Here is a 27,612-nt window from a genome sequence, read left to right on the forward strand (position 1 = left end):
AGTGTATTTCTTAACAGTTACTCTGAGAATACCTGTTCCTTTCAGACTTCAGTTGGATCATTTGAATTGTGTTCTCTTTTTGCTGTGTAGGAGTATGTCTATGAAGGTCCAGATGGACAAACTGAAATTATGCCAGTAAGTAAAAGTAGCACCAGGCAGCCTAAACAGGCTTTTTATTTTATGAAACCTAAAATAAAGATCAGTGGAGAGTTAACGTTGCAGTAATCACAAATTTTGTTCTGTGCAGCTCTGGACTCCTCCTACTCCACCTCAGGATGACAATGATATCTACATAGATTCTGTTATGTGCCTGATGTATGATACCACCCCTATTCCAGAGTCTAAATTGCCTCCAGTGTACGTCAGGAAGGAGCGTAAACGACACAAAACAGATCCGTCTGGTGAGTGTTTCTTCAAAACTGTTCTGAGATTTATTGCTGATAGTTTAAAAAAATTGGAGGTTTTCATACCTTCTACATGTCTGGTCCAGTAAAGATGGGATTGGCAGATTTGAAGAGATGAAAATTTTTGTCTCACCATGGCCTTGAAGCAGTGGAGTTGCTGCAAGGCCCACTTCTTAGGGTGTGTCTTCTTTTTAGACATAAAAGTGTTCTTAAAAGGACAGTTTTAGAAAACAGGCGTTCCATTTTGTGAGTTAGGACAGGACTGGTCTTACTTTATAACAGGCTCTGTGTAGTTCCTGACCGTGCTTTTCAGAGGCAGGGGGGAGTACTCTGTAAGCGTAGGAGCATTTTGCAGCTGAGGAATCAAAGAATGGTAGTATCTGTCCACCAATAATGCTTTATTTTTTGTCTTGGCAGCAGGTAGAAAGAAGAAGCAACGTCATGGGGAGACAGTTATCCCACCTCGTTCTCTCTTTGATCGAGCAACCCCAGGAATGTTGAAAATGCGCCGAGAGGGCAAAGAGCAAAAGAAGAACATCTTGTTGAAACAACAGACACAGTTTGCAAAGCCTTTGCCAACTCTTGTCAAACCAGCCACTGAAGCTGGACAGGATAATCCAGAGTGGTTGATCAGCGAAGACTGGGCACTTCTGCAGGTCAGATAATAGCTGCAGCTTCTGCTGTCATTGTGTTTTTATTCCTGCACTTTATCTCTTCAAGGTTATTTCTAATTCATAATGGCATTTTGATGACATAACTTGGAACAGATTGCCTGTCATTTGTGTTCCTCTAAGGAGAAATTAAAGGCTAAACTACAAAATGTACAATTAAGTCCAACTGTTGTTTTAGAAACCACTTACTATTACTCAGAGTAGTTGTGCTGGCTGGACACTGGATAATGCAGCTAAGGTTCTTCCCACCTTTGAGAGGAGAGCAGCACTTGAATAGCAGCTCTCTGTCCCTCTCATACCAATCTCCAAGTGTTTCCCTGCACATCAATCTGCATAATGGCACCTTATGCTTGTTTATTCTCTGTGACTGTAGGTGAACACAGAGCCTTAGCGCTGAGCTGTCCTACTGTAGTAATGGTGTGTGGGCACATGCAGGTAAGGGAAGGTTCGGAAGATGGCAACGATTTGTCACCTGAAGCTTTTGTACCTTTCTCTGTTGCAGGCAGTGAAGCAGCTGCTGGAGCTTCCTTTAAACCTTGCTGTTGTGTCACCAGCACACACTCCCAACTGGGACCTGGTTAGTGACGTTGTTAACTCCTGCAGCAGAGTCTATCGCTCGCCCAAGCAGTGCCGCAACAGATACGAGAATGTCATAATCCCAAGGGAAGAAGGAAAGGTGAGTTCACGTAGAATGATGCGTCTTGTTTTTACCTTAAGTTGTAGAGTTTTTTTTCCTTATCTCCATAAACACTTGTTTTTTGTTAAACGTTTCAACAGTGTAAATAAATAACTTTTAAAAGACTTTTTAAATTATTCTCATCAGGATTTCCACTTATTTTATGTGATTTCTTTGAAAAGAAAAAGCACCTGAACAAAATCTTCCACAAAAGATCATCTAACTTTCCTTCTTATTTTACAGCTAATGTACGAAGCTAATCCTAAAAAGAAGACAAAAAGTATTTATAAGGTGTGCATTGGTATTCTTTCAAAATCAAATCTAGACACTGTGGTATTTAGCAGCAATGGAGGTGGGCAGATAATTCATATGAGATCCATGTTGAGTGTTACTTGAGTTCTGAAACATCAATTAAAATTCCAAATTTATTTTTCCTTTCTTTGTTGATACAGTGGATTGACACCAGACTTCAGCTTTTGGATTTGATAGATAAATTTTAGATCATGCAAGAAGTTTGTGATTTCACTTAAACTGTAGTTGGCATTTTTCCACCAAACAACCACCATGTATCTTATCCTGATGGTACATAAGATCTGTAAGAATGAACTTCATGCTAGAGTCTAAGTGGATTACAAATATATAGTGAAATTGATGCCTGAAACACCTTTTAGTAAATGAGGATGATAGGATGCTACAGAAACAAAAACAAATTCCATGACTGTGAACGCCTTCTTCCAAACCACACAGCAATTTAGTGACAGAGTTGGGTGGAGAATCCAGACCTTCTGGCTGTAGTCCCATTCTCTGACTGCTAAGGAGGTTTGTCCCTGACTGGCAGTTTCTGCTTAGGAGAAGCCAAATGTTAGAGTGGCATGGTGTGTGGATGTTAACCTAGCTTTGTTGGGAGAGCAGTGCAGTGATGGTTTTATTATCTTATGTGTGCGCTACGCATAACTGTAAACTAATGGGCTCTTGGTTTGGGTACTGAATTAAACTTGCAAAATCTAAACTAAAGCAAAGATTCTTTTTCAAATTAGAGTTTGCCATTTTGTACGTCCCCAAGTGCTGATGCCAGTGTGACCGTGAGAACTGCTCCTTATTTTGCTCTTTCTTTATATATTTCCCATAGAGTTTTATGTGACAGTAAGTTATCAGTGACACGAGGCAGGAACCAGTCTGTGATAGATATGTTGGAGTATGTTTTTAAATAATCTACGAGCGCGCCTTGTGTTTAAACATAGACAAAATGCCCTTTTGGGTGTGTTTGCAATTGAAAGTTGGTTTGTTTTCTTTTTTTAGACTAAAAACAGTCGCCCACTTCGTACCAATCAGATCTATGCTCAAGATGAGGGTGCAACCCACACACAGCTTTATACTAATCATTTTGAGATGATGAAAATGATTGCAGGGAAAAGAAGTCCACCTATCAAACCTCTGTAAGTTTACCTGGGATCGTTTGATCTCCCTGTCACCACGGATCTCCTGGAAACTGTGTTCTGAATGGCTCTCAAAACCCAGAATTATTCCACACTCTGTTTCTCTGTTCTTGATCTCTCTCTGTGTGTTGTGTTATTGCAAACACCTCTGTATTTTGTGCATTTGGGTCTCACTGCAGGAATTTGCTCTTTGTCATTAAGAGCAGAACAGCACTCGGGCTTTTTTTTTAATCTACTTTATATTCATTTGCCTGAATTGTAAACAATTTGGTGTCTGCTGTTTAGTAGTACATTCTTTTCTATGTATCTTCCTGCAGTTTTTCTGTATTTACTTAATATTTACTCTCTTTCTTAAATGTCTGTCTGTGTGCAGGCTCCAGTACTGATGGGAATATCATGAAAACTTCACCAAAACTGTAGTGTTATATGCTAAAAGATGTGAAATTAAATATTGGTTTGAAGGTTTTTCTGTCTCCAGTAATACAGTTTTGCTCAATTTCAGACTTGGCATGAATCCTTTCCAGAAGAATCCAAAGCATGCATCGGTGCTTGCAGAAAGGTGAGCACTCCTCATCTTGAAGGATATATAAATTGCATAAAAGTGAACTTTTTTTCCCCTTTCTTTAGGTTTCAGTTATTTTTAAATATTGTGTGTTTTGTCTTCTTACTGTTTCTAGTGGAATCAACTATGATAAGCCCCTCCCTCCGATTCAAGTCGCGTCCCTCCGAGCAGAACGCATTGCCAAAGAGAAGAAGGTATGGTCCCATCTCTGCTGCACAAATGACTGCAGTAATTCCAAAATTAGGCAACAGATGAGGTATGAGCAAAACTGCCTCCTGGGAGCAGTTTGGCAGTACAGTAGGTGTTATGAGCAGCTGCACATGGTTCATGTACAGGGGTTTAGATAGCCAAGGCCCAAAGTGGGACCTTGCCTTGGGTCTGTTGTAACACTCAAACCCATTAAACACTGAGGAGCATCTTTTTGCAGAAGATACTAAAACATGTAAAAATCTTGTTTTATTCTTGACCATTCTGTAGCCTCATTTCTTATGTTATTCAGAAAGAGCTACTTATCCTTGTTTGTGGATGGTAAGTTGCTTGTTGTGCTATGCCCTAAGCCATAAAACCATGACTGAAGCTTGTAGTTTGAAATGAGTCAGGTTGTGTAACGTGGACTTGGAGAGTGAAGGTGGCTTTGTGGGCTGTCTCTGGTTAGAATTTAAGGGGTTTTGTGGTCAGAATTAAAGAGGTTTTGTCTGTTGCTTTAATTTGCTTTAAAAAAACCACATCTTGCTTGTTCCATGCTTGAAGACTGAAGGTGTTCCTTGCCTTGCAGGCGCTGGCGGAGCAGCAGAGGGCCCAGCAGCAGACGGGCCCGCAGCCCCAGCAGCCCCAGGCGGGCCAGCAGCCCCCCCAGCAGCCCCCGTGCAGCAGGCCCAGCCACAGCCACAGCCACAGGCACAGGTAGTTCAGCAGCCACAGGCAGTGGTGCAGACTGCAGTCACTACTGTGGCCAACACAGCAGTATTGGTAAGAAAGGGAGAGCTCAGTGCCTCTGATGTAGTAACTTCAGTTCTTCTGTGTGTGCTGTATTTGTGTCGTGCTTCGTCTGGAAAGTGAGAATTTTAGGTCAGTATAGTGAGATAAAAGGTATTTTTTTCTTGTTTTCTTTCCCTGGTTATGCTATATCCTGGTTTCCTGATTTATTAAGACTGTTTGCACCATTGTAGCAACAGGTCTTGGCAATCTGAGGTGGAGAAACACCATGCAAAGATGATTTTTCCTTTTTCACTTGAGACTTTAGTGAAGTCTGAGTGAATAGATTCACACAGTCAATGAGAAGTGTTTTATAGAGAACTTGCGGAATACAGAGAATAAAAGAGAATGTAGCTGTAAGAACTACGCAGAGCTTAAAAACCGAAGATTTGTTAACCTTTGCAAGGCAAATGAAACGATGCGTCCTACAGGAAATACTGTGGTGGTTTTACTGCAAATTTGTGCAAATTTTTCATATCTTCCTTTAATCCAGAGTCTGTTTGAATGAATCTGATGACTGGTATGAGGCTTTTGTATTTAGAGCCAAGCCAGTTTGCATAGTGATGTGTGAAGGCAGTGGTGGTTTTCCTTTGCTTGATGAAGGGCAAGAGAACAACAGCTTTTGCAGAAAGACACAGAGGATGTGTTCTGACCCACCAGCATTGCTGTGTATGAAGTGCTCAGGGATGTTCCTGTGTGAGTGGTTGTCTGTGGTGTGCCAGAGTAAGATATTGCTCCCTTCTTCTGCTAACAGGGATGTCCAGTGACCTGTGTTTACCACACACTTGGCTGGTCTACAATTGCTCGTTACTGAGGCAGAATGTTGATGCACACATTAGTTGTTGTGATTTGTAGAGTCAATGAACAACTGCAGAAATCTGTGTGTTCCACTGCATTTTTCCTATTTTGTCACTTCTGGAATACAGCATTGTGTTAAACAGCATGGTAGAGTAAACAATGCTCAGTTTCCTTTTATTGTTTTTCTGAACTGTTACCTTAATTGTCTTCTAATTAGGCGGGCACCATTAAAACAGCAGTGACGGGGACGAGCATCCAGACTGGTAAGGAGACTTTATAATTGGGCATTGGAGGTGATGGGACATTGGGATTTTCACTTTCAGAATCTCCCATTTAATTCTGTCTTGCTTTCAGCTACAGTGAGTGGAAATGTCATTGTGAACACTGTTGCTGGGGTCCCTGCTGCCACCTTCCAGCCCATCAATAAACGTCTGGCCTCACCTGTTATACCTGGGACGCTGACTGTGAGTAGATCCTGTCACTAGTTGTGTTCCTGGGTTGATCTGGGTTGCATGTTTTAGCAGCATATCTGTTTTCTTCTTCAGCTTTCCATGTTGTCAGAAATTCTGCTTCTTGCAGATTTCATGTGCATCATGGGGTTCTTCATCAAACCCCTCTCTCTTACCAAAACATCAGAACACACTGGAATCGTTTATCAGAAAAAAATGCTTGATATTGTTAAAAATGGTTTATAGGCAAGTGCTGCTAAAAGCAATGTATTGTCATTAACATTTTCAGCCTGTAACTGTTTAGTGCTTTATTAATTATGATCTTTATTATTATGTTAATGGTTTAAGACTATGGATGATAAAGCAAAATATTGAAAGGCACTAAAACCAAATGTCTCTAATGGAGTGAAGGATTTGGTAATCAGCCTGTTGGAAAAAGATTTAACCACATACTGATTTTAAGATGCATCCAAATGGTCGTGTTAGACAGATTTGGGCCTTTTTGCATTTTTTCTGTTTGTTTATAAAATTGCTTAGTCCATTGCTAGAAGGTTCCATAGCTGTGTATAAAGCACGGGAATGGAGCAGTAAAGGCTGTGTTCTCTTGCAGACTTCGGGAGGCACCGCCACTGCCCAGGTGGTTCACAGCCAACCCCGAGCGGCCGCAGCGCCGGCGGCCTCCACCGAGCTGGTGACCATCGCCTCCACCCAGGGTGTCCGTGCCGTGACATCGGTGACAGCTTCAGCCGTAGTCACCACCAACCTAACGCCTGTGCAGACCCAGACAAGGTCTTTGGTGACCCAGGTTACACCGGGTAATGATCCTGTGTTTAGGGACTTTTTCTGGTAGTGCATGAAGGGCCCCAGAATTCCTGTAGGTTGTTTGACCACTGCAGCCCCACAGTACTGGAAGTCTGGAACACAGTTAAACGGGGCTATGATTTTTAACTTGCTTTATTGTTCGTGCTCAGATTACGTTTTTCTCCTGTATTTCTGGATGAAGTGTTGCAATAGAGAGCTTGGCCCGTAGGCATTGCAATTTAAAAATATCATTAACAATCTAGCAGTAAAATATTAGAATTGACTGTCTTGACTAAAAACCATTGTGAAGAAAGGCCTGTGTATTTTATGATCTACTCTGCTTTTACATCATGCTCATGATAATGTGTTCCTATATGTAGTAAATTCACAAAGTGTGCTGAAGCAGAAAAATAAGCATTTAACAGCTCGACTTCTCAGGTGAAATTAATGAACTAAACTGAATGTTGAAAAGTTTTCTTCTGAGCATTTTGTCTTTTCTTTATTCATAGCTACACCAACAGTCCAGCTGTCAGGCAAAACCATCACCCCTGCTCACTTCCAGCTTCTGAGGCAACAGCAGCAGCAGGCTGCTCAGGTGCAGGTCCCACAGATCCAGGCTCAGGCACAAGCCCAATCTCCGGCTCAAATAAAAACTGTAGGGAAATTGTCACAGGTGAGGCAATGCTCATGAAGTAATGTGGCACGTTGCTCTCATTGTTACTGTAAGCTTCTTTAGCAGTGTGTGTTGTGTCCTGTTTTCTTGGGCTAGAGTGAGATGTATTTCTCTCTTAAATTTCATCCTACTAAAATGTCATGCAGGCAGTGAGTCTGACAGCACTTTCAATAGTAGAGTAGGGCAGGATGGAAAGCACTTACTGTTACACACTGTAAGCCATTGTGTAAGAGAGTTACATTTTAGTTTCTTAATCTTATCTCTAGTCTGGTACAGAATGTTTCTCCTTTTAAGCGTCTCCATTTTTCTCCTGTAATGTAACTGGTTGGAAACAATGGAAGTGTGTGATTTTTGCAGGAGCAGCTGATCAAGTTGCAGAAGCAGAAGCTGCAGCTCCCCCAGCAGCAGGCAGCACAGCAGACACAGCAAGGGGCACAGCAGCAGACAGCACAAGTGCAAGTGCAGCAGCAGCAGCAAACTCAACAGCTCACTGCTGTGACAGCCCCTCGTCCTGGCGCAGTCCTCACGGGCACTACGGTGACCAACCTGCAAGTGGCTCGCCTGGTGAGTTGGCTTCGACTGGGCAAAAACGGTCTCAAACATTTCTTGGCTGGTTTAAGTGAACTGGGCACTGATCATTCACACTCATGAGTGTCCTTTGCATTGCTTAGGCAGTTCAGAAGGAGCAGCTGTAACGTAAACAGCTTTCCATTGCATTTAACAGTTGATACCATCTCTGAATTGTGTCACTGTACAGGAGCCATTACATTTAGAAATATTTACAGCTATCACTTTATAATCACATGTTATATGCAGCAAATCTCTCTGTGCTGGTACAATAATCTTCATTCCTTACTGCTTAGACTCGTGTTCCTGCTTCCCAGCTCCAAGCACAAGGACAGATCCAGGCCCAAACCCCACAAGCAGCACAGGTTGCTCTGGCAAAGCCTCCAGTGGTGTCTGTTCCAGCTGCTGTTGTGTCATCTGCAGGAGTCACCACACTGCCCGTGACTGTTGCAGGCATTAGTGTTGCCATTGGGCAGCCACAGAAAGCAGCAGGTATGTGAATTTGGAAGTTGGAAATAGGAAGAATTGTATTTCAAAGCAGTCCCCTATAGTACAGAAAGATTTTTTTTTTTTTCCCTGTAGGAAGATTATTGTTGGAACACAAAGCTAGCTTACTCATGCCCTTTGGTAACAAATTTTCTCCACTGAAAAATCATAGGTCTTAAAATCTGTGGGTTGTTAGTGGTCAAAGCTGTGCAGATGTGTAAGTCTATAAAAAGCAGAATCTGTGTTTACAAACTCTAAGTACGGGGACAAAGCAATAAACTGAAGACTCTTACAGTTGTAATTACTTCTGTAATTTTCAGGAGGCCAGACAGTAGTTGCACAGCCACTGCATGTCCAGCAGCTGCTAAAACTCAAGCACCACCAAGCAGCACAGCAGCAGAAAGCCATCCAGCCCCAGGTTGCACAGGGACAAGCTACTGTGCAGCAAAAGGTACTGTTGTCTGCTCTCCCATTCAGTTATGCAGTGCTTCTGTGGCTGTAAAGCTTTGACTCTGGATTACCAGGACACTCCTAGAGAGTCAGTCAGGATTTCTAGGGGTGAATCTTAAGTATATCTAGAGAGAACAGGTTCTCAGGTGTTTCATTTTTTCTGTAAAGCAGTTGGTTGGTTGGTAGTTTTTAGTAAGTGCATTGTTGTGTGAGTGTTGTGTGTAAGAGAGAACTTTTTCATTAAATACTTTAATTCTCAATACTTGTGTAAATGCATGAAAGCTTTCACCTAGTGCTCATTTAGTTATTGCTAATCCTGGGAGAATTTTTTTTTTCAATAATTAAATGTAATTAAACTTGCTATCTACATACATATTCTTTAAAATACAGGTATCTTTTATAGTCATTGATGCCTTTTTTTCTTTTCTGCAGATAAATGCTCAACAGGTTACAGTCCAGACCCAACAGCAGACTTCACAGCAGCAAAAAGTAACTTATGCTACACAGCCTGCCATTAAAACACAGTTCTTAACGACTCCAATTTCCCAAACCCAGAAACCAGGTGGAACCCAGCAAGTACAGGCCCAGATTCAGGTACAGGTAACGCAGGTTTACACCTTTAAACTGTACTGGCACTGGAGAATTGCAAAGATGACAGGTGAGGTAGAATTCAGCACCCATTCATTTTAATTCTAGTCACACATTCATTTAAATTGACTTTTTAATAAAATTCATTGGTGCGGAATATGCAGTCTTACAGCAGGTCAGAGGAACTATGAGCTGTAAGTTCACCTTTCCTCTTTGAAATAAAATAATTGAGTCACTCCTTTTTGTTAGGCAAGGGATTCCATACTGTGTTTACTAAGGAAAATTCAGCCAGAGATTTTCCTGTTTCTGGTGCTGCCTCACAGCCTAATTTCTGGCAGCCAAGAGTAGGTGACAACTCACATATTTTCTTTTCTGTGTAACTGCGTCAGTCTAACCAAGGAAAAAGAAGGGGGTTAGGAGTTGGAAGCCTTACTCTTTCAAAAGTATATGCCAGATAATTTAACCCATTGGAACTTGTGTGCTTTTCTTCAATTTTATAGGTAGTTAGGAGGAAATGAGTATGTTGCAGTTAAAATTGAGAATACGTCTTCTCTTCCTCCCCTAGTTAAGTTCTTCAGTTCACGAATCTAAAATGTTTCCCAAACATTCAGCTTCACTGAAAGTGCCAGGCTGCAACTTACCATGAGCAGGCCTTTGGAAAGGTTTTCCCTTGGTAGAAGTTTTGCTAGGTGTGGTGTTTTGCTGCTATCAGCAGCTTTTTATTTTGATCCAATCTTTCTTTATTTCATGTCACTGCAGGTTGCAAAACTCCCACAAGTGGTCCAGCAACAGGCTACTGTTGCCAACATTCAGCAGATGGTTTCAGTTTCCCAACAGGTAGGTTTTGCTTTTGTCAAATACATCACTAGAAACATGACCCTTAAAGCAGCTCATTTTTTTGAATGTGTGTATTTTTCACTGTATGTGTGGCATAGGTAGTATTTTTAAAGGATATAACAAGTGCCTTTCTATAAAAATAAGTCTTGAATACTGAATCAGTTGAGGTATATTTTCTAGTCTAAAACTTTGGTAGATGCAGCAATGCTTGTTCATCACTGTAGATAAGCTGAAGAACAGATTTAAAAAAATGTTTTCTAGAGCTGAAAGGATTTTTAAAAATTGGTTTCTGGTGATGTATAGTCAATATAGCAAATAATTGAATTAATGAGCACGATCTGAGCTTTTTCTACAAAAACTAGGACAAATTAAAGGTTACAAGTTGTTCTGTCTCAGTTCATAGAGCTGTGCCAAGTGCTCTGTAAAAGTCAGAACAGTGAGGTAGCTTTTCCAAATGTGTGCTGGTAACAGACAGGGCTTAGGCAGGAGAAGGTCAGATGGTTTGATTCCCCTCACCTAATGACCAAACAGTTTAATTAACACTGTTTAGAACAATGTTGTCCAGATCATTAGCAACAGGCGTAACTTAGGCAGTTGATTAGCAGGAATGATTTAACTTTGGAGGGTGGATGAAGTTCTTGCCTTTGGTGCACAAAATTCTGGGCCTTTTGACTCTTAATCTGCCACAGTTTACAGTGCAGTGTTTTAGTGCAGAGTAAAATCTGTGAGCGTTTATCTTAAAGTGGTGATAAAGTGGTGTAAGCTGTCTGATAGTCACCTCAGATGTCAATGCTTCAAGGGCAAAGTAGACAGCAGGGAGTAGAAACCTCATCAGCCAACACAAGTTGAGTTGCCCTCTGTAGTCAGGAAGAGCTCCTAGATCATTTTCAGAAGTCATCAGTGGTGGCATAACTCTAGGACTGTTGAAGTCTGTGGCAAAAAGACAAATAGTTTTCCTCCCATCTACACCAGTGACTTCAGTGGCAGCAGGTTTAGGCCATGATAAATATTTTTAAAACTGGTCTTTATGTGTATATGGCTTTCTTTTTACCTGCATTTTTAGTGCTTCCCAGTGGATTCCTTTTGGATCATTCAAGAGTTAATTTTTCCCCTGGAGAAGCCCTTGTAGCTTTGTTTGGCTTCTGCATTGGACTAAGTCAGCTGAAGCTGCTTGGATTTCATTACCTTGTTCTCTGAACAAGGAGACGTTGGTTTTTTTTCTCCCTTGCTCTGGGTAGAGCTATGAAAATTAGAGTTCTGAATGGAGTTCAAACTATTCTACCCTAAACTGGCGATAGAGACTGGCAGCTGTACTCTGAAAGAGTAATGGCAGAGACTGGTGGGAAGCCTCAGTGGCTGTATTTATTGTCACAGTATGGGTGCATTTTAACCTTCTTGGTCCTCTGGCTGCCCCTCTGTTCTTTTCTCTGTTCCTTCACTTCTGCAGTACAGGAATTTTTCTGTATATCTAGTCGTGTTTCTATACCTTTCATCTGCCTTCTGGATGTATCTGAGAGCATGTCCTTGGATTTGCACTGCAGAGACCTGAGTTACAGGCATCTTGGCTCTTAGTTCTGATTTATAAGGCTCTAGAAAATGTGACAGAATGGTGTTTCTCAATGAAACCACAGAGCCTGTGTTCTCAGAATCTTTGTCTGAGACGTTTGTCAGTAGCAAATACCTAAATAAGTAGGATTCCTTCTGTAGAGCAGACATGTAATGAATGCTCAGTTTAATGCCAAACTATTCTTTTGTAACTGCCTTTTCATCCTGATGTCTAGGTACAAGCTCAGCCCCAGACTGTGACCCTTTCTCAGACGACAGCAGGTCAACAGCAGGTTCAGGTGATCCCTGCAACCACTGCTACTGCTCAGGTCGTGCAGCAGAAACTGATACAGCAGCAGGTGGTGACCACAGCATCTCCCCAGGTTCAGGCTCCAGGTGTACAGAACCCAGCCCAGACACCAGCAACACCTGAAGCCCAGAGTCAGCAAGCAAAAGTACAAATGAGGACACCAACTGTCAGATTAAAGGCACCTACTAAACCAAGTTGAACTGTTGCAATAACAGGGAAACACAGTATTTTGTGTTTGCTGAGACAAGTGAGAAGCTACTCCAAACATCCAAATGAAGACAAAACGCCTCTATTTTTTTTTTTTTTTTTGTAGCAGAAGGTTTCTTGCTGGTGAACATTTAAACATGGAAACTCACATGTAACTTCAGTGTATTAGCAACTGTTCAGCACTCAAACTCTGTACAAGATGCATTCTGCCTGTGTTCTCTGTGCTCATTCAAACCAGATAAAGCAAGCATTACTTAGGTTTAAATTCTGCCCAGCTTCTCAAAAGTGGAATGGTGATCTGCCATAAATGTCAGTAAAATCCACCTGTGTTGGAATGCCACACCTGCCTGTGGGAATATGCAGCTCCTTGCTGTAGTTCAGTGTGTGCTCAGTACCCACAGTGAAGCCACAAAAAGAACCAGGTGTGGCTGATACAGCACGGTATTTTCCATCTGTACAAAAGCTCTGTGTTGTTCTTCCCTGTGGTAAATACTCCTGGAAGATCTAACACAGACTTGAAGTGCTCCCTGCAAAGTTTAGCCAGTAAATGTGAAAACCTGTAAGTATATGTAATTAAAAACGAAAAAAAAGTTTCATTCTCCATTTTTGTAAGTCTTTTAAAATGTTTGTTAGTAGTTTTTGTGTACAGTTTACTGAATCACCCAACCTGTGTGCTCATTCTCATACTTCACTTTAAAATATGGATATTTTAGGCATGAGCTGAGTAAATACTGTGTTGATAGTAGATGTGTATTAAAGTGTAGCCCATTTTTTTTTTGTAAAAGAGTTGTTCAGTAGATACAGCTAAACAGATGATCCATAGCTGTTTCTCATGGGACTTCTGTCACAAAAATTCTCCAGCTGATAAAATCGAATCTCTCAGTTTCATTCTGCTCTTGCAACATGTTTAAATGTTCAGTACTTTTTACACGGCTTTCAGCTTGGGGGGTGGGGGGCTGGGGGAAGGGGAGAATAGTGAAATTAAATCTAAGACTTAATTCTTCAACTGTGTAAAGAGTAAGATCTAACTTTTGTACTATTCTTTTACTAAAGCTAACGATGAATGTATCTTCAGGTGGGTATTTTGGATGTGAATAGAGCGTGGCCTCTTCCTCCAAATCAGTTTGCCTTATTGTTACGGAGAAAAAAAAAGCAAAAAGCTGCATAGAACTGTGGGGGGTTTCTTTACTTTTCTTGCATACAATGAATAACAGACTTTGCAAACAGCACTGAGTGAGGAATCAAAAAGCCCATGGTGGCTGGAAGGGATTTATTTTACTTTGGCCATAAAACTGCACAACATGTAAAATCCAGACAAAATTACAACATTCCTTTTCTGAAATGGTTTTAAAGTTATTTTTCCATTCTGTGATCTTTTTACTCTTTTACGAGGGGAGCCTCTTTAAGGGCAAGAAAAGCATATATTTAGTTTTTACCTCTATATGTCCACACTTGGTACTTGGCAATACACATGGCTTAAACAAGAAAGAATTCTCAGCCAGCTCCTCTGCGTTAGTTGTGATAGGAACAGCCCATTCTGTTCAGATCACAAACGTAAACATTGGCTCAGGCAGCGTTCCTGTTTTTTTTTTTTTTTTTTTTTTTTTTTTTATACCTCTGTTGTCCTGCATCCTTTTATTCTCTGTCAACAAATACAAGGGCATTTTGATTTTTTTTAAGCTGTTTTTGCATGCAGTAGTATTCCCCTGACCCTGCTAACCACTGGCATGTGCCATCCCCTAAACTTTACGGCCAGCCAGGGAGCTGGCATTGCTGGCAGCGGAGTAGTTTAAAATGCAAAGCAAATGCAGTGGTAATGGATAGTGACACTGTGTACAGTATAGCCTTGCTCATCCAAAAATATTGCTTAGTTAGCCCCAGTTTTACTTTTAAGTGTTTAGCTTTTATGATGTGCATGAAAGTCGGGGTGGGGGGGAACAGATCCAGCAGTGGGAGAGCTGTTGGCTGCATCGTTGTACTGGTCTGATTTGGTGTCTAAAGAGGCGATTGTTTCTTGTTTAGGTCAGTTGATGAAGATAAAAAGTCACCTTTTTTTTTTTTTCTTCTAATTATTTTTTTTTTCCTTTCGATGTGTCTTTCTCCCAGGAGTGTGTTAGGAAGTCAACCTGTACATAAGTGATGAGCATTTGTACTCGACCCAGTAGGATGATAAGGAATAGTGCTGTATCCTACCTGAAGGTGTAATAAAGTGTACATTTTTATACCGCCGCCTCGTCCTGCCTTCTGTCCCGGGGGAGAAGGGCGGGTTGGGCCGGGTTACCCCGCGGGACGGGCGGTGGTGGGTGGGAGGACGGACCCATCCCGGCCCCGGTCCCGCCTGCGGGCGGAGCGGCCGCGGCTCCTCCTCTCTCCTCTCGCCGCCCGCCTCAGCATGGCGCGGGAGGCCGCGCTCGCCGCCTGCCTGGAGGCCGTGCTGGGCAGCCGCTCCAGCGCCAACCGCGTCTTCGAGCTCCTGGAGCCGCTGGCGGTGCGGGCCGGGCCGGGCCGGGCGGGGGGAGCGCGCTGAGGGAGGGCAGCGGGGCCGGGCCGCCGCTCTGACACGCTGTTCCCCAGGGCCAGGAGGAGCCGGAGGACATCGTGAGCGCCGCCAGGACCTGCAGCCGGCTGTTCGGGGCGCTGCTGGAGCGGCGGGAGCTGTTCGTGGGGCCCCTGCCGGACCAGGACGCCTCTCTGGCCGGTGAGCACGGAGCGGGGCCCCGCGGCGCTGCCCGGGACAGGCGCGGCCCTGGCCGAGCCCAGCCTGTCGGTGTGTGTCTGTCCTCACAGAGAACTACAGCGCCGAGGACAAGTACAGGATATGGATGAGGCACCGCTACAGGGACTGCGTGGGCTGCCTGGGGGAGCTCATGGGGCACGACGCATTCCAGGTCAAGGTAGGTCCTGAGCCCGCTGCTGACCCACGGCTTCACGGCGGGGGCGGCTCCTTGAGGTTATCGCCCCATATTTCAGTGTGGGTGGACGGGCAGTGCTGTAAGACAGCCCTGGTGCTCTGGCTCACCAGCTGCCAGCCTGCAGCTTTCTCAGGGAATAATATCTTAGTTCATTCTTCCTCCTTTTGAAAGTTGCCTCCTTTGGGTCTGCCCCCTGGTGTCCTTGTTTAGGTGGGTTTTTTTGGTGATGTTGCTTTTTTTTTTTTTAAAGGAGTTGGCACTCTGCACGCTCATGAAGTTTGTCGAGTTGGAGGCACAATATCCATTGATCAAAATAGAGTGGAAGGGAACTTTAACTTTTCCTTGTGACCTTCTTAAGGTAAGCTGCAGAACTGAAAAGTCCCTTCTGTCAGTGACCTGATGGCATATGAACTCATGTCCCCTCAACCATCTCACTCTCTGCTCCAGTGGGGTAAGAGACTGACTTGTTGCTTTCCTTTCCAAATCCTTTGTTAGGTAGTTGTTGATGGTTTGCTTCCCATCCACGAGGACGCCTCACTCCTGATCTCCCGCTTTCAGGAGTACATGGAGTACGACGATGTGCGGTACTTTGTCATGAAGGCTGTCACTGCCAGCATTGGGCAAGTCATGCAAAAGACAAAGGAGGTAACGAATTGGTACTGGTCAGGTGGCTCTGGATGAGCTGCTCTGGGTTGTGTATCCTGTGGGTGAAGCAAGGTGGGATTAGTGGTATATGAAAATATTTGGAAGCCAGAGAAAGGAATGTGCCCGTTGAAGGCGTTGATTTTTCTTCTTGTGTGTGTCAGTATGCCAAGACTGGCTTTACTCTGAAACTAAAAGTATTTCAAGACATATACTGTTGTTCTTTCTGGTCTAAGCTGTAGCTTCTGTTTTACCCAAATCTCTACAGTTTGGGTGACACACAGAGAACTTTTAATTCTCTTTACTCTGGTGCAGAGGAACAATCTGTTTCCTTTACTGGATCCACCAGTTTTGTCAAACCAGAATTAGTACAGAGACAGGTTTTGTGTTGAAGAAACAAGTAATACTGAGTTAAATGCAGCAATAGAGAATATACCAGCATGTAGTTCAGTCATCAACACTTTCCCTTTCTCTTTCCTAAATATATCCAGTACTTGGAAACAGGGCAATATTGAAGCCCAGCATCCTGCTGTCTGTTGTGGAACTTGCTTCATGTTTGTTAATATGCTTTTTTCTCAGAGGCCGCTGCCTTTTTACCAGCAGAACGTATTTTCCCTCATCTCACCCATTAACATGCCAAACAAAGAGTCTGAGATGGTCAAATTTATGGTCAAGCAAGGTTAGTAAACTCTGCATGATGAACTGTGTGTGAAAAGGAAAATCAGGTTTAAGATTTTTAGTGTGTAAATTTATTATTGTTTGCTGATGAAGAGTATCTGCTTCTTTGATCGCTTGATTCTAAACAGTGTTAAAAATCCACATTACTCAGTATACAGAGGGGTCTGTCATGTAAAAAGATAAGTACTTCAGCCAAAACTTTTAGCATAAATAAAGGTCATCTTAATTTTTTAAACATCCATTTCAAGTTCAACATCTGTTTTCCCTTTCTTCTTAGATAACCGTGAGGAGTTGAAACTTTCAAAGCTGCAGGTAACTGTTCCTTTGGTGCATTAGAAGTGAAATTTTATCTGCTTGAAATAGTGCTTTGTCTACAGCAGTGTGTTTAACTGTGTTTGCAATTCTGTTTTAAGGCACACAGGCAGGTGTTTGAAAGAATGTGGCTGACTTTTTTGAAGCACAAGGTGAGTGTTACTTCTGCCACTGATCTGCATCACTCTTTAAGGATTGCTGCTCCCTAGCAATTGTGTCCAGCCTTGCACAGAGCTGCTGGTAGGACCCCAGTTTTGAATGTTGGATGAGAACATCCCAGTGATCATTTCACTCTGCCAAGAAACACGACCTCATATTTGGCCTGTTTCTTTCCTTACTCTCATCCTTTTTTCCCTACCTTTATCATGTCTGCCCATAAGGGTGATCTGCAGCATAACAATGTCTGCTCACAAGCTGAAGCTTCCCCAGCCTTTCTCCTGGTGATTTTCCCCATCTGAGTGATGACACCGTTACTTGTGAGCACCTGCTTCTTGAGTGAACTTAAGTTGGTGTCACTTGTAAACTCTCCCATTTGGGAACTGCTGCTGCAAGCTGTTCTGTATTGTCCTGGCATGTTCCCTTCTGCTTGTGCATTGTCTTTTTAGCCACAGGTTGCTGCTGCTCTCCGAGTTCTCCCTGCAGTGCTTGTTTCACTGTGTGGCTTTGTCCTTCACAGCTGCCCACTGGCCTTTACAAAAAGGTTCTTGTCATTCTGCACGACTCTGTCCTGCCTTACATGAACGAGCCCACTCTCATGATGGACTTCCTGACAGTGGCTTATGGCATAGGTGAGTGAGAACAGCCTTTTATCCTTTGTGGTACCTGCAGTATGGGACAGATGGACTTGGAAGCTCTGCTGGATGCAGCACCACGGCCTGGTTGATGGAATACGTGTACTTTGGGCTGGGATGGAGCTAAGGAACTAGGGTGAACTCCATTGTCTCTGAAAGTGAGATGATTTTACCTGTGTTTGTCAATGTGATTGCTCCTTGTGTATAAGGAAAATCATATTTAAGGCTTTGGGAAGAGTAGAATACTGGAGTGATTTATTTTAAATATAGGGTTCAGCCAGTGCTGCTGATACCTGGGCTGCATCCACAGGTTCCTACAGAAATGTCCTTTCTGAGCAGACCTTTGCCTCCCCAGTGTGGCTTTGTTGAGGAATTAAAACACCACATTCATGTGTCTCAGTCATTGAACATTTGTTCTGCCAAGCTACAGCTTAATCTTTGTAAGAAACTTGAGAGCCTCTGTAAGGGTGTAGATGGAATTGTTTCACCTTCCAGCCATCACACTGGCTCTAATTTCAGGTACTCAGTTTTGTGTTCCTTCTGGTAAGATTTTATTATATAAAAAACTTGAGGATGATTTTTTTTTCTAATTATTTTTATTGTGTTGATATCTGCCTGCTTTCTTACAGGTGGAGCAATCAGTCTTCTAGCCCTAAATGGGTTATTTATTCTGATTCATCAGCATAATCTGTAAGTAAAAAGAGCATTTTGTTTAAAGCAACATGGGTTTATGTCTTTATGTAAGAGGAACTGAAATGGATTCACCACACCTTCAGGCTTTGAAATTCCCCCATGAGAAAGCCAAACTGCACAAGAGGCTCAGCTGTTTGGATGCTGAGCTTTTTTGGCTGTGTGATTTCTTTTACAACTGAACCTAAATATCCTCTTCTCTAGACTGTGGTTGCTCAGCACTTAAAAATCGATTTCCATTGATCTGATTACAGAGTGAAGCCATAGTCTTTGGTGTCCCTTTCCCTGCATCCTGTACCACTTGTGGTTGGTGGACATGGCTTCACCCCCTGAAGATGGCTGGGCACTGCAAGAGCCATAAATTCACCTTGCAGTTTGTTTTCAAGTGGTGACTGTAGAGCGAAGCCTAGGAGAGCTAAACAGAGCACAGCAGTGGGCTGGGATGGGCTTAATGAAAGCACAAAAACATTGAGACACAGTTCCTCTGTACATCACTAATGGATGTTGTATTTTTCCTTTTTTTTCAACAGGGAGTATCCTGACTTTTACAAAAAGCTGTACAGTCTGTTAGACCCTTCCATCTATCACGTGAAGTACCGAGCTCGCTTTTTCCACCTGACCGATCTGTTTTTGTCTTCATCGTAAGTAGCATCTTTATTATGTATGCTCACATATTTTCCTCCTGCTTTTCTGTTCTTGAACAGTCTCCCACATGTCTGGGTATAATGTATTCAGTGTGCCTGCTGCATTAGATACATTTTTACAGAGAAAACCGAATCCAAGAGTGTTACTTAGTGGCGTGTAATTTTTCATGTGCTATTTTTGAAGATTTGCCTCACAGCCATAGATTTTCAGAAAGGAAGAATTGCAGTTAGTTATCAGAGTTTGAGCTGCAAGGGCTTATGGATGTGTTTTTGATCTCTGTTCCACTTTGGCTGGAAGTTACGAATTTGCTGTCTTGTCTTTGTAAATATGGAAAAGTAAAATTTGCAGGCTTTTTATAGATTACAAAGGTGTTGATAAATGGATGACTTTTTGCAGACATAAAGCACTGAAATGTGAAGTGTTTGACAGCCTGTCTTGATGCTGTCAGTTCATTGTACACAGGGAAGAAACTGGGTAGTCAGCTGTTCGTACAGTTGCCATCATATTTTATAAAATAAGCCAACAATAACACAGCACTAGGCACTTAATATCCAACCCCTTGTATTCCTGGTGTCCTTTGGAGAGTGACAAGACCTGTGGGGTGACTTTGTTGAACCTTGCAGGTGTAGTGAAGTCTGAGTGACTGAAAATTGTCGTCTTTTGTCCTGACTCTTCTGACGTGAAGAAGGTGCCTAAATGAGCTGATTGCTGTTAGAAATTTGCATTTTTACCATCGGGGGGGGAAAGAATTATGCTGCACATTTACACTACACAGCAGCTTTATGTTTCCATTAACAGCTGCAGTGCTTGGAAGCGTTATGTAAATTTAACACCATGGCCTGTATATTAATTAAACTCACAAAACAATGGCAGAAGAATGTAACTAAGGCTGCCTGGCCAAGCACTCAGAAGTTTATAAAAGGACCGAATAAAGTTTGCCATGAGAATGGACTGTGCTTGGCACAATGGTACCACATGTCAGGATTGAATCTCACAGTGACCTGAGATTATTCATGCATTGAATGTAAATTCCCCCAAAAATTTGTTCCAGAGAGCACACAAGACCCTATACTGCTGCTTGAAAGCAAGATTCCTAAAGCTTCTCTTTAGTCCCTAGCAAAAAAAGTCTGAAGAGCCCCCTGATCTGTAAGCTGACATGCTGTTAGGGTGGCTGAGGCTGCTGGCTCCCTGCCAGGACTTTAACAGGCTGCTCCCTCCTGTGCCTTGTCCCCAGCCACTTGCCAGCGTACCTGGTGGCGGCGTTCATCAAGCGGCTGGCCCGGCTGGCCCTCACGGCCCCTCCCGAGGCTCTCCTCATGATCATCCCCTTCATCTGTAACCTCTTCCGGAGGCACCCCGCCTGCAGGGTGCTGGTGCACAGACCAGGAGGGCCAGCAGGTAAGAGGGGAGTTGAGTTATGCCTTTAGACAGCATAAAGAGCAGCATTCCTGTGGAGGAAGAGAAGAGATCCCAATTCTGAGGTTTGGAAGGATTCCTCTGTCCTGTCCCTTGAGTTTGTGGAAGCTCCTGCTGTAAGTTCAAGGCTATTCCAAATGCCCTACTTCCTATGCTCCTTAAAAGTAACATGGTTCTGTAGTGCTGCCAGCAGTGACTCTTGGGTCGTGCTGGGATGTGTCAGCTTGTTCCTGGACCATAAAAGACTTGGGAAGGAGCAGCTCTGACTGCAGCACTGGTCCTCTGTTCCCTTTGGGTTTACATTCATCACACAGGAGGTATTAGCTCTGTATCTCCTATTTCCTTAGATATGTCAGAAGATCCATATGTTATGGAGGAGGAGGAGCCGTCTCAAAGCAGGGCTTTGGAGAGCTCTCTCTGGGAGATTCAGGTATGTCGTCCCAAAATGAGCATCTGGGTCTGGTGTGGGTCTCTTCCACTCTTGCTGCTTCCTTGACACGTGTTGGCAGTGGGCAGCCCCTCTCATAAGAACCTGCTTGACATATGTCTTGCAAATGAGATGAGTTCTTTTACTGTGCATCCTTTTCTGTCCTAGCAAAGGATTCCGTACACTGGAGAAATTGTACATGCTAATTAGTGGGGGGCTTGTGAGCACACATTTGAGCTTGCAGTTCGCAGCTGAAACAGACTAAATAGCTGTAGATGCACCAGGCTTCTCATTTGCTTGGGAAGGGAGAGAGGAACTTGCTAAGCACTGATGGAAGTAGAGCCAGGTTATCCTGTAGAAATGGATCAGGGGGGTGCGTAGGGGGCTGAAGCAGCAACAAGAATGATTGCAGGAGCTGGAATCCTGGGGAGCTGGAGCTTGGATGTGGCATGAGAGCCCTGTGAGGTAGCAGAATTGGGTTATGCAGTGTAGGCATGCCCTGTGGATGAATTTGTCTTGAGCTGCATGTGGCCATGTGAGAGGAGCCTTTGACATATTTGAAAGATGCCTGAAATGAGGATTTCTTGAAGCTCTGTCCTAGCACATTGCAGCGAACTTGGCTCTGATGGAATTTGGTGTTCACCAAAGATCTGACCAACAAGGGGCAGACACCTGTGTGGGAATGCAGATGGGTGTGTGTTACCCTGCACTTAGATTATCTCCTGTTTGTCTTGCTTCCTCAGTCTCTCCAGAACCATTATCACCCAGATGTGGCCAAGGCAGCTGCTGTCCTGAACCAGTCCCTGTCGGAAATGGAGGATGACATATCAGGGCTCCTGGAGCTCTCAGCTTATGAGGTAATGCTGCTGTGCCTTTGTGAATGACTGGAACCAGAGAAAAGGAGATTCTGGAGGCAACAGCCACGTCCTGTTCATCTGCCTTGCTGCTGGGGAGGGAGCTACACTGATGTGGTTACCCAGAACCAGGGCAAACCAGGAAAATGATCTGTTAAATAATATAGCATGAGCAACAGTGGTGATAGGGCTGGCTTTTATTTGAAGGGTTTGTTTGCTAGATGTTTTTAGACTTTAGAGTAAGCAGTCTTACTAGGGTGAAGAGCTTGTACTGAGTTTTGACAATATTTTCTGGTTTTTATTTTGTAGCTTTTTGATAAAGAAGTAAAGAAAAACGCTGTTGATGTGCCTCTGGAGTTTGAACAAGTACGAGGTTTGTTTGGGAAGAAAAATGATATTTTTGCAGAGCACTTCAGTTTAGACTGATGCCATATCTTATCAGAACACATCTGTCAGCAGTCGGATCTTAGGGACATGCACAAAGCTCCCATGTGCTCAGCAGCCCTTCCCTGTGAGGAGAGCTGGACTGCCTGGCAGAGCTGCAGCTGTCTTCAGTGACCCTTGCCACTGCCCCTGGATGGACTTTGCTGTGTTTCTCACACTTGCATACTGCCACCTGGTATTTGGGAGGGATTTTTCCTCAGAGCAGGGGTTTATGGACTTGTTCCTGACTGGGATCCCAGCCCTTCCCCCAGAACTGCTGGTGCTGGCTCTGACCATCAACAGACTGCATCAACAGACATCTCACTGCTGTTCCATGGGACTGAGGGAAATTGCAGTCTCTGACTGCTCTTATTTTTCAGATGTGTTACTCTTACATGAGAGCTGACAGCCTTTTTGTAATAAATGTCTTCAATACATAAGTGTAAACACCTGATGTATTATAATTATATTTTTATATGCATTTTTAAGCTCATCTTTAGAGGGATGTTTATCTTCCTTTTACTCAGCACTCCCACGTTCAAGGCATTGAAACTGGTTTGTCTAACAACTCAGGGATGCTCAGTAAATCCAGCTATGAAATGCTGCTGGTGTTCCTTCATGTACATCCGTCTCATGCTCTAAGGTTGCTGGATTCCAAATGCTCGTGAGCTTTGGAAGTGAACATAATCCTGGTGCCTGCTGTAGCCAGGGAGGCCAGCTGATGTGCAGTGGGAGGCTAATCCTTGAGTTTTGCTTCAGAATGATAAGCAGCTTGGTGTGGTTTTGCTTGCAGCCTGCACGTGTTTTAGGAGCTCTGGCCAGAGTGTATCCAGGGGCTAATGACTTTTTAACTCCACTGCTACTGGATGCTTTTGTTAATTTGGATTTTTCATGCACTCCAGAAGTCATGCAAAAATTCCATTTGATTGGGTTCCCCCCAAGGTTTTAAGTTTGGGATAAACTCATTGTTAACAACACAGACAAACTCATTTTCAAAAACTTAATGTTACCTCTTTAGATTTAAACTCTGCTTGCATAATTTGAAATCTTACTTTGTGGAAGAGTAAATTACAGTCAAGAAAGCGGAGGCCAAGAAATCCAATTTCTGGCAGCCAAGTCTGGTTAAGTCAAGGAGCACTGCAGCTGTCTTGGAGACACTGAAGTGTTACATTTTCTTCATCCAGTTTTTTTCATGCTTTCCAAACAGTGGACGTGTCCTCACAGTGTAGAGCTCTACATCTTTTTTTTTTTTTTCCTTTCTGATGCCTTTGAATTCAAGTAAGGTGTTTCTGGGGATTGATATTTTTCCTCTTTATCTTTGGAAGTCTCTTTCTTTGTTCTCTGGTGAAAAGGCAATGCTGCCTCCTCCCTGGCCAGCCTGCTTTTCTTCTTTCTTCGACTTCTGGTATCTGAGGTAGAAAGGCAGAGTGGTTGAAATGTAACTTTCAACTTGAGAGACCTCAGTTCAGGTTCTCCCAAGCCTTGTATTTCAGCTCTAAGATGTATCTCCTTGTGTCATGGGGTGTTGTCTGTATGTGTTTGGTAAACATCTTGAAGTGCTCTGCAGTAGCAATGAGGACCACATGGCTCACTTTGACACAAGTCAGTGTATCATCTTTCAGATGAAATGAATCAATATATTTAAAAGAATGCATGCCTATGTTGAATGGCTTTCTTGGCATATTTTTGTTTTATTCAGGTTGGCCTGGGTTTTATCTGTCTATAATTGCTGGTGAGCAGTGTCATTCGCATCTGTCATGATTTTGACACTCAGGGTATTGAGTTATTTTTGAAAGCACAGGTATTAAACCACTTGGGCATGGGGCAAGTCCAGGTCTCATGGTGCTGAGAATGCGGGATTTTGGTTGGGTTCTTCTATGTGGACAGAGGGTAAAGAGAGTATCAACAAGGGCTGTGTGACCTGTGTGCCTGTTTGTCCCTCTGAGGTCTCCTGGCACCAAACAGGGACACCCTGCATGTGGGGCAGATGGAGCTGGTGGGGAATATTGGAAAGCAGCAGCTCCTGCATTGTGGTGTGGCCCTCTGCTGCCTGTGGGCAGAGCCTTGTATGTGAGACCAAATACCACAGACTGTAGCATTATCCAAGCACCAGGAAAAGGGATGCCACTGGAAAGGGGTGTTTTTCGGGAGGAGGACTGCAAAGGCACCACCAGTGTTGCACCAGCCGTGGATCCCAAGTACCACACTGCAATGAGCAGTGACTGGACTGGAGCAAGATGCAATTTATGTTTTCCAGAGCATTCCCAGTGTCCCGTGTGCTGCCCATGGCAGCTCCTGCTGACACCGAGGCGGAGGCTCAGGCTGACACAGGGTGTTTTCAGATTCCTCAGCACATTGCAGTGCTGAGCTGGAAATGCTGCTGTTAGTGCTTTACTTGAAGTATGTGCAGCTGACCTGGAGTGACTTAATTATTTTGTGATGATGCCTGGCAGTCTCAGCACAGTCCCACTGTGCTTGGTGCAGACAAGTGAACCACAGACAGCTCAGAGGAGCTTACAGCTGAAAGCCTGGGTGCACTTCAGACAAGCCTCGAAGGTCTTCCAGAGACTTCATTCCCCAGCACTTACCTGAGCAGCATTTTTAAATCAGCTCTTAGGTGGAGATAGCTTTAAGCCCCTACCTGTCCTTGGAAAAACATTCCACCTGGTCTTTCATCAAGCTTTTATCTTTCAACTTTCACCCCTTTCCCCTCAATAGGAGGCATCAGGAAAAAAAATCAGCAGTTATAAATATTAAAAGTTTCATCTGCACAGAGCGAACAACCCTTATCAGGCTGCGCACCTGCTGTTGCTCCTGCTCTACAGGTCTCCACAGACTGTAGATTATAGATGCTTTAATCATGGGGTGTATTAACTGGAAGGCCAGATTGAAGTACCAGGCAGAGAGTGCATAAGTCACTCCTGTTATTATTTGATTTTTATCAGATGTGGGGAGGAGGGAGAGGGCTATTCTGGGGTTTTTTGTTCTTCTTGTTGGGCTATTTCAGTGAGCATAAAAGATAGTTTTATGAAAACATTGACATAACCCTGCAGCTTCCCCACCCATCACTCCCTTGGTTCCCCAGCGGAGGGTAATGGTAAGATCTCTATTTCAATGGACTGCCCTTGGTTTATTTTCCTGAGCTTCCATTCAAAGTCATCCCAGCCTGGCTGCAAAATAGAGCTGCTCATCAAGAGCATGATGTAATTTATCTGGGGAGTCAAAGGTTGAGGTGGCCACGGTGTTTGTTAATCAGCTTAGATTCTTACTTTTAAGATATTCATTGGGAGATAGAGGGAAGTGCAAATTTACATCTGTAAATGACTGCTGCTATTAGCATTGAGGTGGTTTCATATCCCTGAGATAGGGAGAGCTACAGTGCAGCAATAACCTCTGGGTTTTCCACTACCTAATTTTGAAAAACGAGCTCTCAGTTAATTTACAGCCCTGCTCAGGTAAAAAGGGCTACAGGATCTCAGTTCAACTGGCACCAGCCTTTTCCAGCACTATCATAATCAATATTCATTAACTGAAGCCTATTGGATTTGGAGATTTACTGCTATTAATAAGCCAAGAGTCTATCTTTGTGTAGTTTATGTAGGAAGTTTGAGACTTGTTAATAAAAAGAGTTGCTTTTCTGCAGTTTCTTTGCCCTGTCCCTGGGCCCTACTTGCACCTCTAAAAAGAGAGTTCTGGAGCGTGTGAATTGAGCCAAAAGAGATAAAAACAGAGTGAAACTGCCTTCCTCTTCCAGAGAAATAAATCCCAGCAGACAGGATGCTCTGGTTGATGGTGCATGCAGAGATGTGAATGTCATCTCTGTCCTAACAGAGTTAAAAGCTGCAGACTCCATGTCCTGCTGGTTATCCCCATTTTGTTGATAAATGCACAGAGTGTGAACCTTATCAAAACGAGCAGGCTGCAGGCCTGCTAATGGAGCTGTGCTTGTGCTGAAGATAATTGATGCCTCAATAATGCCACACGTTATCCGGGGAGCGGCTGGAGCGGTGTGTGAGGAGAAGCATCAATCACAGGTGCTCGTGTTTAACTTTTATCAAATATTTAGGTGGGTGGCAAGGTGCATTCTTGGGCTGCTCTTGGGGAAAGAGTGTTGGGCTCTGAGATACAAAGTGAGTGAATCATCACATCCCTTTTCCTACATCAGTTTCCTGCAGACTGGGAGAGTGAGGATTTACATTTTAGTCATCTCGGCTGGAGATACCACGTGCTGAAGTGTTGGAAGCAGAGGTTTGATGGCCAAGAGCTGCAGTTCCCAAGCGGGAGACAGTCTTGCTGGTGATCGGTGTGACGGCTGCAGTGTCGTTCTCGCAAGGATGACAGTCCCATCTCACCTGGATGGGAGAAGCGGAGGGGGAACCGCGCTGCAGTGCGGGCACAGCGCCATGGATGAAGGGGGCTGCCCCGGCTCTGCCCGCTCCCCCTGCCCTGTGGCCAGTGAAGCGGGGCCGGTGGCCACTAGAGGACGGTGCAGACCGGGCGGCGGTGCCCGCTGTGCTGCCGCGGCTCCGCGGGGTTCTCTGCCAGTGCCGGAGTCTGCTTCCTCACACCTTCCCTAAATCGACCTCTTCCTGCAGCTCCGCTGGGAATGCCGGTGCCCCCCGGGCTGCAGCATCGCCCTCGGGGATGTGTGACCACGCAGGAGAGCAAATCCCGCTGCAATTCAAGGCGCCGTGCGGGTTAGGTGCACCTGCGGTGGCCCTGCCCAAGGAACTGATCCCGCAGCGCCATGGGGATGGTGGCTTTGCAGGGCTGAGGATGATGGAAAGAGCGAAAACCAGAAACCCCAGAGCAGCCGGCTGCGGTGGGGAGTGAGGGGACTGCGGGGAGGTCAGTGGGGGTGACCGCTGTCCCCTCGCTGGGGCTGCCTGGCTGTGTCCCAGCAGGTGCTGTGAAGTGGCGGCAGGAGATGACCACACTCTTTTTGGACGGACAGTGCCAATCCTTCCTCCCAGCCCTGCCCTGGCAGGCTGTGGCCGGGCGGACTCCAGGCGTCCCTCGGCGCTGGTGCCCCGTGTGTCTGAGCCCCTGCAGTGCTGGCTGACACTGCTCTGCTGGGGGAGCAGCCTGACAGCCCTCCCCTGCTTCTGCCCGAAGCAGCCACACACGGCCTTTCATCCCCTTATGTTTTCAAGCATGTCCTAAACGTTTTCAGTCCCAGTTTAGAAAAATATTCTGATTCAGGATAGCATTTAGGTATTTATATGCTTTAAACGTCTTGGCAGATGAAATGTAAATTTGTGCTTTAGAGCACTTGACTGTCTTTAGCACTCCCCTGAACTTCTCACTGAGGAACTCGGCTGCAAAGCGCCCACGAGAGAATGTCTGAGCAACACCCTAACAGGGCGAAGACTGCAGCCCCAAGCACC

At 44.2% G+C, this 27,612-nt stretch overlaps 2 protein-coding genes across 2 annotated transcripts in view; both read left to right on the forward strand.

The window, feature by feature from the left end:
* EP400 (E1A binding protein p400) overlaps positions 1–14,664 on the forward strand; it is a 47,843-nt gene extending 33,179 nt beyond the window's left edge. The window contains 19 exon segments of the mRNA XM_039560845.1: positions 91–135; positions 248–401; positions 822–1,060; positions 1,578–1,751; positions 3,051–3,187; positions 3,690–3,746; positions 3,865–3,943; positions 4,525–4,603; positions 4,606–4,718; positions 5,740–5,785; positions 5,877–5,986; positions 6,582–6,786; positions 7,282–7,445; positions 7,803–8,009; positions 8,330–8,504; positions 8,819–8,949; positions 9,381–9,542; positions 10,296–10,373; positions 12,155–14,664. Coding sequence (XP_039416779.1) covers positions 91–135; positions 248–401; positions 822–1,060; positions 1,578–1,751; positions 3,051–3,187; positions 3,690–3,746; positions 3,865–3,943; positions 4,525–4,603; positions 4,606–4,718; positions 5,740–5,785; positions 5,877–5,986; positions 6,582–6,786; positions 7,282–7,445; positions 7,803–8,009; positions 8,330–8,504; positions 8,819–8,949; positions 9,381–9,542; positions 10,296–10,373; positions 12,155–12,427 — 2,628 coding nt within the window. The 3' untranslated portion in view covers positions 12,428–14,664.
* A 128-nt stretch (positions 14,665–14,792) lies between these two features.
* NOC4L (nucleolar complex associated 4 homolog) lies at positions 14,793–22,706 on the forward strand. Its single transcript, XM_010398228.4, has 15 exons — positions 14,793–14,923; positions 15,010–15,133; positions 15,223–15,329; positions 15,598–15,705; positions 15,843–15,992; positions 16,569–16,668; positions 16,945–16,979; positions 17,081–17,131; positions 17,656–17,767; positions 18,400–18,460; positions 18,991–19,101; positions 20,340–20,503; positions 20,869–20,951; positions 21,692–21,805; positions 22,112–22,706. Exons 1-15 carry the CDS (start codon positions 14,828–14,830, stop codon positions 22,226–22,228), a joined length of 1,533 nt encoding a protein of 510 aa, XP_010396530.1. The 5' UTR covers positions 14,793–14,827; the 3' UTR covers positions 22,229–22,706.
* Positions 22,707–27,612: the final 4,906 nt, after the last annotated feature.

The sequence above is a fragment of the Corvus cornix genome, chromosome 15 (genome assembly GCF_000738735.6).
Source record: "Corvus cornix cornix isolate S_Up_H32 chromosome 15, ASM73873v5, whole genome shotgun sequence".
NCBI classification, from domain to species: Eukaryota; Metazoa; Chordata; class Aves; order Passeriformes; family Corvidae; genus Corvus; species Corvus cornix.

Coding starts and splice junctions, on each gene's coding strand:
- NOC4L (XM_010398228.4), top strand. CDS start 14,828: ATGGCGCGGGAGGCCGCGCTCGCCGCCTGCCTGGAGGCCGTGCTGGGC. Junction 20,504..20,868: donor CAGACCAGGAGGGCCAGCAG/GTAAGAGGGGAG, acceptor CTATTTCCTTAG/ATATGTCAGAAGATCCATAT. Junction 21,806..22,111: donor TGGAGCTCTCAGCTTATGAG/GTAATGCTGCTG, acceptor TTTATTTTGTAG/CTTTTTGATAAAGAAGTAAA.